Source organism: Periplaneta americana, chromosome 6, assembly GCF_040183065.1.
Source record: "Periplaneta americana isolate PAMFEO1 chromosome 6, P.americana_PAMFEO1_priV1, whole genome shotgun sequence".
NCBI lineage: Eukaryota > Metazoa > Arthropoda > Insecta > Blattodea > Blattidae > Periplaneta > Periplaneta americana.
Window position 1 is genome coordinate 101,222,623 of NC_091122.1, and position 13,109 is coordinate 101,235,731.

Genomic DNA, 13,109 nt, shown 5'->3' on the forward strand with positions numbered 1-13,109 from the left:
AGCACGCAATTGAATATATACATGCCGTCGTCTATAGAGATATACGTGGATTTTACAAAAAAAATCAGTTGGATGCATCGTATTTCAGAGCTTCTACACTAAAGAAAGTTGCACAACTCGCTAAAAGCAATCACATATTCTCAGTGAAAGAAAAACTGAGAGAAGAACCGGCTTATGCTTGAGTGAAACAAGCATGTTAATGCTGATACAGATTATTCCAAAAAATCTTTTCTGCAACAATGGGAGAAGCCTAATAGTGTTGCTGCAGAATATTTTAAATGTAGGAGAAATGTTCAAACACAAATCAGAAAATTTGTTTAATATACCGAAATGAACTGTAATATAGCTATTAGTCGCTCTTCTACCATAACATTTAGAAACGAAAAAAAATATATTTTGATGGAGTAATGGCGACAAGAAATTTTAAGGTGAATTTATTTTTGTAATGAGGAAACGTTAAATTCTTTGACGGACAGTTTGAAGTCTTTCAGAGGACACTTCACTGCAGTCTAAAATACATATGTGCAATTTTCAAAATTTCGCTTAAATGCATTTAACATATATTTATAATAGTGGATCGCTGAGGCCAGAAAATCAATTTCTTTATTTCCTAAAAAATATTATGGAGAGTAAATTTGAAAGTGGTAGATGCTGTAGTTCTATGATAGTTAAAAGTAACCCCAAGAGCTGCAAAACTAATATTGAGTTTACATGTCATTAATACAAGTAATAGCATGTTTTATTGACAGAAGGTAACAAGGATAATAGGATATGAAACACGGCAAGAAGGAAGATGCTGTTTTGTTTTCTTTCACTGAACTACACCCACAAAATGAATGATATCTACAAAGTCTGTATTAACACCACAATCTCTTTTGAAACCAGTGTCAGTCATTGTCTGCTTATTTACACGAGACATTGACAGATTGTCTGGATTTTTGCTTCACTTTCTCACTTCGACGTAATGGTTAACTTTCTAAGCAGATACCAGAAATGTGTGGGAAATGAAGGAGGTCAGTTCCAACATCTCCTAGCTTGATATGGAGTAATTTACTTTTACTTTATTTTAAGTGTTTATTTTTAAAGTGTGTCGAAGTGATTTTCTAGGGGAATTTTTCAGATCATGTCCAATGTACCAGTGTACTTACTTACTTACTGGCTTTTAAGGAACCCGGAGGTTCATTGCCGCCCTCACATAAGCCCGCCATTGGTCCCTATCCTGAGCAAGATTAATCCAGTCTCTACCATCATATCCCACCTCCCTCAAATCCATTTTAATATTACCTTCCCACCTACGTCTCGGCCTCCCCAAAGGTCTTTTTCCCTCCGGCCTCCCAATTAACACTCTATATGCATTTCTGGATTCGCCCATACGTGCTACATGTCCTGCCCATCTCAAACGTCTGGATTTTATGTTCCTAATTATGTTAGGCGAAGAATACAATGCGTGCAGCTCAGCGTTGTGCAACTTTCTCCATTCTCCTGTAGCTTCATCCCTCTTACCCCCAAATATTTTCCTAAGAACCTTATTCTCAAACACCCTTAATCTCTGTTCTTCTCTCAAAGTGAGAGTCCAAGTTTCACAACCATAAAGAACAACCGGTAATATAACTGTTTTATAAATTCTAACTTCCAGATTTTTTGACAGAAGACTAGATGACAAAAGCTTCTCAACCGAATAATAACACACATTTCCCATATTTATTCTGCGTTTAATTTCCTCCCGAGTGTCATTTATATTTGTTACTGTTGCTCCAAGATATTTGAATTTTTCCACCTCTTCGAAAGATAAATCTCCAATTTTTATAGTTCCATTTCGTACAATATTCTGGTCACGAGACATATTCATATACTTAGTCTTTTCGGGATTTACTTCCAACCCTATCGCTTTACTTGCTTCAACTAGAATTTCCGCGTTTTTCCTAATCGTTTGTGAATTTTCGTCTAGCATATTCACGTCATCCGCATAGACAAGAAGCTGATGTAACCCATTCAACTCCAAACCCTGTCTATTATCCTGAACTTTCCTAATGGCATATTCTAGAGCGAAGTTAAAAAGTAAAGGTGATAGTGCATCTCCCTGCTTTAGCCCGCAGTGAATTGGAAAAGCATCAGACAGAAACTGGCCTATACGGACTTTGCTGTAAGTTTCACTAAGACACATTTTAATTAACCGAACTAGTTTCTTGGGAATACCAAATTCAATATGAATATTATATAAACCTTGTCTCTTAACCGAGTCATACGCCTTTTTGAAATCTATGAATAACTGATGTACTGTACCCTTATACTCCCATTTTTTCTCCAATATCTGTCGAATACAAAAAATCTTATCAATAATCGATCTATTACGCCGAAAACCACACTGATGATCCCCAATAATTTCATCTACACATGAAGTTAATCTTCTCAAAAGGATATTCGACAAAATTTTGTAGGACGTCAACAAAAGTGATATTCCTCGAAAGTTACTACAGTTAGTCTTGTCCCCCTTCTTAAAAATAGGTACGATTATGGACTCCTTCCACTGTTCTGATACAATTTCCTTTTCCCAAATTGCAAGTACAAGTTTAGAGATTTCGCTAGATAATGCACTTCCACCCTCTTGTATTAATTCTGCTGGAATTTGATCAATACCTGGAGACTTGTACTTTTTTCAGATTTTCTATCGCAATTTCGACTTCAGAAAGTGTGGGTTCCGGTATGAATGGCTCAGCAGTTTGTATTTGAATTTCGTCCCGATCATTTCTATTTGGCGTATGCATATTAGTTGCCCAAAATAGTTTTTCCATCTGTTCAGGATTGAATGAGAGTCTGCAAGTAAGTCACCATTCTCATCCTTGATCACGTTTACCCTTGCCTGATATCCGTTTTTAAATTCCTTTATATAAATCTCGAATGTTTTTATTCTTACTATATGTTTCTACCTTATTCAGTTTTTTCTTCAAGTAATCTCTTTTTATTCCTAAGTGTACGACTTGCTTCCCATTTTTCATTGAAATAATTATCTCTATTCTCCACAATTGGATCCTGTAAGAATTTCAATTTTGCCTGTTTCCTTCTATCTACTACAATGGAACAATCTTAATCAAACCATGGTTTCTTTTTATTAATTTCATGATAACCTATGCTCTGCTCAGCTGCAATTTTGATATCTCGGATATTGTCACACACGCTATTAACATCTAACTCTTCCTCAGCATCATCAGCAGTTGCTAAAGCAGTAAACCTATTTGAAATTTCAACCTGATAGCGTTGCTTAGTTTCCTCGTCCTTTAATTTCAAAATATTGAATCTACTAATATTAACTTGTTGCTCTACTCGCTTGGCTACTGATAGTCTTTCTCTTAATTCTCCAATTACCACATAATGGTCAGAATTACAGTCTGCCCCCCTGAAAGTTCGAATGTCTACTATGCTAGTGTGTCTTCTTTTATCTACCAAGATGTGACCTATCTGGTTATGTGTCAGTCCGTCTGGAGAAGTCCACGTATATTTATGTATATCCTTATGGGGGAATGTTGTACTCTTGACAATTAAATTTTTTGATGTGGCAAAGTTGACTAACCTAACTCCATTGTCATTACTACTTATGTGTAGGCTCTCTTTTCCAATTGTTGGTTTAAAAATATCCTCCCGTCCTACTTTAGCGTTGAATTCCCCGAATAAAACTTTCATGTGATATCTAGGTAACTGATCAAAAGAGTGTTCCAATTCCTCATAGAAGCTATCCTTTATATGGTAGTCTTTCTCTTCTGTAGGGGCGTGAGCATTTATAACTACGATATCGCACCATCTATCCTTAAGTACTAAATACGATAACCTGTCACTGATAAATTCGACCTTTTTTACTGCTAATTTTATTCTTTTATGTACAAAGAATCCTGTTCCTAATTGGTGATTATCGTTTCCTTCCCCATAATACAGTAAGTAATCGCCTATTTGTGATATGCTAATCCCATCTAACCTAACCTCTAGTACTCCCACGAAGTCTATTCTATATCTAGCTAGTTCTTTTGCTACTAATGTTACCCCACCTGTTCTATAAAGACTAGTTACGTTCCATGTACCAAATCTTATAACCTATTCCCTTTGCTGTGGTCGTGCCGGAGAATCAGTCCCATTTCGAGGCTTACTGTTAGGTTTCGTACTTTCGTAACAAGCTGTTTTTTTTACGGTGATGGGTTGTTAGCCCTTCGCCCAACCCCCAAGTTGGAGGACCACCCCTTATCGGCTGTCCACGACTGCTTATTCAATATATTCGCAGCTACCCTCCATATCTGGAGGCCGTCTCCTCTATCCGCAACCTGAGGACGCGCCATGCCGTGGTGATAGGGACCCACAATACATGGAATGTACCAGTGTAACTAAATAAATAAATAACTATTATTATTATTATTATTATTATTATTATTATTATTATTATTACCTACAGTTTCATCTATGAGTACTGCATGTGGCTGTCTACGCTTCTTATCAAGAACATTTTCAGTTTCACAAAATGTATTTACTAATCTTTGAATCGAACTTTGATTTGGAGCTTGGACACCAAGGAATCTCTCTTGAAATAATCTCCTTACAGCGAGAGCCGATTCTGGGGTAGAGAATACCTGAATTGAGCTATATTAATTTAATTAACACACTACATTACACACACTGTATTACGTCGCCTATAAAACACATGCTTATCTTGCAAGAGTACAACTCACACTGACGCCTGACGCGACCTTCAGCGCGGTAGAAGCGGGAAGCTTAGCAGCTAGTTCCGCCAATTAGCCGTAAGCCATGAAAGCGCGGACGCGCAAAGGATTGTTCACCCAGAATTTCTAGAAGATTTTATTTATTTTAGTAGGTTATTTTACGACGCCTTATCAACAGCTTTGGTTATTTAGCGTCTGAATGAGATGAAGGTGATAATGCCGGTGAAATGAGTCCGGGGTCCAACACCGTAAGTTACCCAGCATTTTCTCATATTGGGTTGAGGGAAAACCCCGGAAAAAACCTCAACCAGGTAACTTGTCCCGACCGGGAATCGAACTCGGGCCACCTGGTTTCGCGGCTAGACGTGCTAACCGTTACTCCACAAGCGTTGACATTTCTAGGAGATATAGACAAATACTTTCTAATATAATTTTCTTTTAACCTCTTCATTCATATACAGTCCTTACGATTTACAATAATTTCATTTCAAATACTTGAATCGACTAATATGTCCTTGTGAAACCCGACATTCAATATCTAATACTCCAATCAATTACCTTATGTGAATTTATGTCTTCTTGTGTAAGACATTCCAATTATGTAATTTTTTTTTTTTTTTTTTTTTTTTTTTTTTTTTTTTTTTTTTTTTAAGGTTTCCCAATCACAGTCGCCGATAATATGACTTCCTTAATGCTGTAAATAAAATGTTCCAAACTTTATAACTATTTTCACGAGTTACAAAGATGCACAATGAAACTGTTAGGTAATAATTAAAAATCGACACAATATGTTCATTATCGAATACTGACGATTAGAAACGAGAATGATGCCTGGTAATTTCTAGAATCAACGCAGCCAGAAGCATTCTCAGGCAACGCTGCTGCGATGGGTGAGGCCAGCATTGGACGACATGGAGAAACAACCGAAGAAAAAAAAGAAGTGTGGTTATTCCTTATCCGAGTACATCGTAGGATTTTGTGCCGCCACCTCTTTCCACGGACTCAAATACATCACTGAAGACAAGAGACATTGGATAGAAAGGTAAAATTTTCGTCCAGAGGACTAAAACAGTAGGCTACTTTTATATGTGAGCATAACTGTGATATTACTTTTTTAAAATTTGAATAGTAAAATCATATTAAAATTATTTCTTTTAAAGGCCAATTAATGGAGACTCAGCTGAAAATAAGTTATGTCACTAATTCATCACAGTTCACTGTCATACATTTATATTACCTGTATACAAAATCCTAATAAAAAACTACAGCAACTGAGATCTGAAGTCTATCTGTGACTCCCAATGTCAAAAATAATGTGACTAAAAAAACAGATTTTTATTTTAAAATTAATATGACTTTGAAGCTCGTAAAAATACATGGCTTAACAGTCCATAATTCTAATTGCCTTCACTGAAAATAAAATGTCAGTTCACTAATAAATTTAGAAAAGACTTCTCTCATTAAAAAAAAATACACCAGAGTATCAGCTCGGAAGTTGGAATAATCATTTTCAATTTTATTAGGCCTATTATGATATTATGATTTTGTGAATTAAAATTATTGTAAGATAAAATAACATTTTGATTTAACACTCATCTGGCCATTTTTGCACTCGTGGCAAATTTAATAGAATAAAGGATGGGTGGAGAGGAGAAAAATTCTCTCCGGCACCGGGACTCGAACCAGGGTTTTCAGCTCTACGTGCTAACGCTTTATCCACTAACCCACACCGGATTACAACCCTTATGCACTAAAATATCTTAGTTCCTAAATCATTTGGAGCAGATTTACATCATTAAGTTGTATAAAAAATAAGCCATTAGAAATTAATAGTTTTGTTTATACGCTACCAAATAAAATACCCGTACAATAAAAGTGCATAATTAAACAGTTTTTCAGCATCATCAAATACTTACCTGAATGTAACTCAATTTCTTACACTGAACAATAAAAATGTTCTTACATTGACTGGACTCAACGTTCGTTACAATACAATAACTTATCTGTATTTTACGGCAAAAGATTACAGTTTCTGCTAGTTTATATTGTTTTGCAAGATAAAAAAAATCTACGATGAAGTTGCAAAGAGAGGAGAAATTATGTACCATAGACAGCAAAATTGATGTTTAAAACACTAATTTACATATATATATATATATAGATATGAAACACAATGAAAAGACTTTCATTGGGTTCGAAAGTATGAGCAAAGGTGAAATGAATAGCAACCACTCGTTATATTTCCGCTTATCGATTTCATTGATGCTACGAGTTCAATGACTCCAGAGGAGAATTTAAAGCCTTCATTTGTCTTTGGGAATCAGGGAATATTAGCGGAATTGATGGCTTGAGTTTTTCAAGCGTTTACTGGAAAACATCCCTATTGCTACTTTATAATGCGGTACCTAGAAACCTCGGTTCAGTGTTAGTTAAGGAATATTAATGGACGGAAAAAATCGTGCAAACTTTTACAAAATATTAGGCTAAGCTTTTTTATGAAATACAAAAATATTACGAAAAATTGTGAAATATGAAACCTTTTTTGGCGTTAATTGCCTTCTACACATCATGTATCGCGAAAATCCTTGTTCCCATACCGATAGCAGGAATAGTTTAGAACAGGGCTGGGCACCAAGAGCGAATTCTACTCTCTCACGGGAAGCCATATGACTTCTCTTCAACCCCTTTCTTCCCCGCCGAAGACCGCGCAGCGCTGATGCCATAATGAATGAATATTAAGCACCCCGTTTACAGGTTGGATTCGCTCCCAGTGCCCATCCTGATTTAGAATATGAAATTTCATATTTTGCCTGTCATTACTAAAAACTGTGCTAAACCTGGAATGAAGCAAGGAATTTTCTTCGCTCGAGAGAGATTGGAGGTTATTTACTATCTCACCTGGTGTAGGTGCATGTGGTCCGTGGTTTGCGGCATGGGCATGGCGGCCGCCATCTTGCTCATCAACAAGGTGTGGACGCAGTACAGCACCTCTCCCACCATCACCAGCGTGGAAAGCACGCATTATCCCATCTGGAATATCCCCTTCCCTGCCGTCACAGTGTGTCAGGTCAACAAGGTGCATTTATCGGCAGCCAGGGAGCTCTACGAACAGGAGTGAGTACCCATAGCGAAACGACGATTAAATGCGACTCAGTGAATGATGATGACGATGATGATGATGATGATTATGATGATGATGATTATTATTATTATTATTATTATTATTATTATTATTATTATTATTATTATTATTTTAAAAGTACGTATTCATTTGGGACTAACATGGTATTACAATGTTTACTTGTACTCTATCCAAGGAATAAGCTGTTAAAATCTGCACAGTGATATTACTTCCACTTTGTCTATAACTTGTGTATCATAAACATGACGTTAAACAGACCGAGAGCGGATTCAGTGGTCCAAAGTTACGATATTTTCTTAATAAACCTGTGTCCGGGAACGCGTCGTGTGAGAGGTAGAGACCAGCAGAGTTTTGTTTACTGTTGTTGTTTGTATGACATAGTGGTAGCTATTCATAAATACTTACTTACTTACTTACGGCTTTTAACGTTTTAAGGAACCTGCAGGTTCATTGCCGCCCTCACATAAGCCCGCCATCATCGGTCCCTATGCTGAGCAAGACTAATCCAGTCTCTACCATTATATCTCACCTCCCTCAAATCCATTTTCATATTATCCTTCCATCGACTTCTCGGCCTCCTCAAATGTCTTTTTCCCCCCCGGCCTCTCAACTAACACTCTATATCAGTAGCGGCCGGTGACTGAAATTCTCGGTGAGGCCTGATCTAACTATACTTGTTTTTTTTTTTTTTTTTTTTTTTTTTTTTTTTTTTTTTTTTTAAGATGAAACATGACAGGAGCGTTGCGATCGGGAAAACAACTGAATGTCACATAGCGTGGTAGGTCTGTTGCTATATACAAACTCTTTGGTTGCTATGGTAACAACGGTTGAATTGCCAAACTTACACTTCCGACGTGGCTTTTAGCTCTCTTGGCGACATTTATTGTGCACACATTGTTAGCATTGGTACGTTTGATCTTTGATTCTCTGTCGATTTTTGTATTGTTTTCCAGTGGCGTAGCATGAAATTTTGAGCAGGGGAAGCTAACTCAAGTTGTCTTTCATGCAATATGAGAAAATATATTACAAAAACACAGTCTTAAAATAAATAGTAGTCAATTTCAAGTCAGCAGTCGAAGATTGGTTGGAACATCGTAACACCAATAAGGCATGACCTCAAATGAGACGTAATAAAATACGATTTCACGGTTTACACATATCTCTAACAAATAGACACGTATATGTATAACATTAGCTCACTCCCTGTCATACTTAGAGAAATTACAATATTAGTATCATTACGTAAGTATGCGTCTGTCCTTTGGTTGTGTCCTTCATTGACAGCAAGGGAGTCGGTCATTTGTTTTTTAAATCACACTTTTGTTCGTAAGTCAGTCTTGATAATACAATTGTCCTAAAAAATTCAAGTAAATTAGTGTCAGGAACTATTATTTCGCTCATTATTTATTATATCAGCCACAATGCACTCTAACACTTCAACTGAACACAACTGACGAATAGGAATAACTCGGAAACTACTTATTTTAAATGTTAAAGCTAGCTTCTTTTCGAGCCTTGCGACTAGGGTAGTTTAAAAGGGATGGAAAATCTGCGGGGTTGATTACACAGAAGAAACCGGTCTGCTTGGAAGCTGGTGCGTGCAGGCTTCTTATGTACTGCTGCATCACAAATAATCCTGAGCTGCCGCATCACAATATTTAACGCGTAAATATAAATTCTATTAAAATTAATAAATAATTTTCTCCATAAACTGCAGGTTTCTTATGAAATTATTATTAACTGGGGAAGCTAAGCTTTTTAGCTTACATTGACGCTACGCCACTGTTGTTTTCTTGCCTTCGCGTCAATTGTTAATGCATGTTTTAACGTCAGCCATCTTAACGACAATTGCTAGCGTCCATCAGCTGGCAGCGTGGTAGTCCATATTGGCAACATGGCACTCTAGTTCCAAGCTCGGCCGCGTAACTGTCATGCCCCATCTTTCAAAAAAACAAGTAGGCCTATAGTTTAAGTAGGCTACCTCCCATACAAAATGTTTATTATTGACGACATTTCATTATGATTGACATTATTACTATATTATTATTATTATTATTATTATTATTATTATTATTATTATTACGGTAATGAAAAATAAAATGTCACTCAACAAATAAGTTGCTATGATGTGAGTTTGTTTCAGAACTGTTTTATTTTTATAAAGCAACGCATCAGTTGAAGAAGTGTGTTGAAATTTCCCTGGAAATATTTTTCATATTGCTGAAGCTGTCAGTAGGCCACACTGTTCTCTTTCTCTCTCTCTCTCTCTTTGTTTTGTTTTTACAGCAATAACCACGACCAACAGAAAAGTTTATTTCGCACCACATTACCAAAGACCCACCCATTTATATAGCTCACACCAGAATGCTTTGAAAGCTCGCGTTTTGAGATCATCTTTCTGAAAAATTTTCAGTGGTGGCGTAGGTCTGTCTTAATTTAAAACTTTCTTTCTTTCAATATTATTTAATCTCGAAAAGAATACTCTAACAATGAATTTATTACAATTGTCATCATTATTTCTCGCATCTCTTTCGAGTTCTGTTTTCCTCAAAATACATAACCACACTGGGCCACAGACGATTCACCACTGTTATTCTCACCCCGCCCACCCTTGAGACCCGCATTGACAAAAGACCGGATTCTGAATGGGAGAGGTAAAGGCTGATGGTGGACGAATACCTGCTAAGCCAAGAGTCCGCAAGAAATATTCCTAAGTTTCAACTTTCTGAGTGCAATCTCAAAACCAGTGGAAACATACGAAAAGCAGAAACCAGAGACGGCCAAAACATTTCAGGCCTCAGGAACAAATTTTACTGCAAGACAGGTCTACATACATCACAAAGTTTTCTACTTCTACAACTCTATACGCTTCATTCAAATAATGTATGTTATATACGACTAAAAACACTAAAATTTAGAGTTTAAGAAAGCAAAGTGACTGAGGCCCGGTCTCACTTGCCTCAGCCAATCAGCCGCCACTGCTCTATATGCATCTCTGAATTCGCCCATACGTGCTACATGCCCTGCCCATATCAAACGTATGGATTTAATGTTCCTAATTATTTCAGGTGAAGAATATAAAACATGCAGTTCTGCGTTGTGTAACTTTCTCCATTTTCCTGTAACTTCATCCCTCTTAGACTCAAATATTTTCCTAAGTACCTTATTCTCAAACACCCTTAACCTCTGTTTCTCTTTCAAAGCGAGAGTCCACGTTCCACAACCCTACAGAACAACCGGTAATATAACCGTTTTATAGATTGTAATTAAATACTAACTTTCAGTTTTTTGAGAGCAGACTGGATCACAAAAACTTCTCAACCGAATAATAACAGGCATTTCCCATATTTATTCTGCGTTTAATTTCCTCCATAGTGTCATTTATATTTGTTACTGTTGCTCCAAGATATTTGAATTTTTCCACCTCTTCAAAGCAAAAGATATTCATAAATAGGCCTACTTGTTTTTAATTGCTGCATTCTTAGTGTGAGCGGTATTAACATAAACGGCAGCAACTTCAAACAACTTTTGTGACGTTGTAAGTACAGTATATATCAACACATCAACCAGTCCATTCTCCGTATCATAGTGTCATAGATACAACAGTACACCAAAGTCTGCTGGTCTCTACCTCTCATACGACGCGTTTCCGGCCACAAGTATATTAAGCAAATATCATCGCTTTGGACCACTGAACCCGCTCCCGGCCTTTTATCTGATACACCAGGTATATACTAAAAAATCTAATTCTCATCACATTCATCATGAAAGCTTATAAACGAGGCATTTACTGTATAAACTAACGAACTTTCGAACTAATATTTCGCCAAGTTTTCTTTATTAGTGTTTATGAAACAACTTTGATTTTAACTAGATGTTAGAGAATTAACAATAAAATTGTTAACTTAACATTTTGTCAAACGAAATCTCACACTCGAATTACTATCTGATACAGGTTTTCGCAGCTTCTCGATGAGAAAGACTATTGGGCATTCGTGTCACAGATGGCCGAGATCATTCAGCCAGAGGGCGTAGATATGCTGCAGCTGGACTTGGGCCACATCCACGAAGTACTGAGGAACCGAAGCTACAACATGGAGACGCTGATGCTGCGTCTGACGCAGACTTGCTCCAGCATGCTCATCAAATGCAAGTGGCGTGGTCAAGTCACGCCCTGCAGCGAACTCTTCTCCATGCATAAGACGGACGCCGGGTTCTGCTGCTCCTTCAATTACCATCCGCCCGGTGCTCCAGATAGCAAGTAAGCGAGTCGTCAAGACTTCTCTTGGAGCAAGTCTGTATAATATAACAAGACTGCTACCAATGCCAATGTAATGAATTTGTATTGTGGCAGGAAATCGGTGCCTCGCCGGGTGAACGGGGCGGGGTACCTGACCGGCCTCAGCATGCTGATAGACCCCAGACTGGAGGACTACTACGCGGCACTCTTCTCCTTCTACGGCACGCAGATCCTTGTGCATGGCAACCAGGACTACCCCGAGATATCCGCCAGGGGTATCTTACTATCCCCGCGGAAGGAGGCCTTCCTGCAGGTTACTGTATTCATTTCATTTCCATTTGGTTTCTATTTATATTTCTTATGCTTTATTAGACACATGTTGTCTCAAACTTCTTAAATGTTCAACTATTGATATAGGTAAATCATGGGTGGGCATTTACTTGTTCGTGAACCGGAAGTTCTCCGAAATTTCTCTCCAATGCCGAGAGATGGGGCTGTGATTTACAGTGCCGGTTTCGAAACACTTTCGGTTCGCGAACCACTAAATGCCCATTCATAAGTGGTCCCTTCTTGGTATCACTTGGGAGGTTCAGACTTGTCTTCGGACAGTTGACTAAACAACGTGTTAAACATGGTGAAGCTCCAGGAAACCGATTTCATTCTTTTGGTCAAGATATCTTTTCAGCATACTTGATATCAAAATGGAAAGTAGGCACATATATTTTCAAACTTCTCATTACAATAAATTTTATTATAACCGTACCTTATATGTAGTCTAATTGCAAGAAACGCAACACCACATGAAGATGTGTTCGAAGTTAGTTGTAATGATTCATATCACAATAATACAATAATATTCGCAACTTGTCGATATTGTTATTCAATTACTGCCATATATCGGAGCGTCTGCAAACTATGTGTGCCTACAACCATTAAGGATTAATATCGTGTGAAATGGACAGATAGAATGAGAAAGAAAACTGTACTGAAAAGAGTGGGTAAAGAAAGAATAATGCTAAAATTGATC

The 13,109-nt window shown here is 37.3% G+C and overlaps 1 protein-coding gene across 1 annotated transcript in view; it reads left to right on the plus strand.

Annotated features, from left to right (window-relative positions):
• Positions 1-11,805: 11,805 nt before the first annotated feature.
• The window catches only part of LOC138701561 (sodium channel protein Nach-like), a 33,513-nt gene continuing 32,209 nt past the window's right edge, over positions 11,806-13,109 (plus strand). Inside the window, exons 1-2 of the mRNA XM_069828580.1 lie at positions 11,806-12,103; positions 12,197-12,395. Coding sequence (XP_069684681.1) covers positions 11,847-12,103; positions 12,197-12,395 — 456 coding nt within the window. The 5' untranslated portion in view covers positions 11,806-11,846. The remainder of the gene's footprint in view (positions 12,104-12,196; positions 12,396-13,109) is intronic.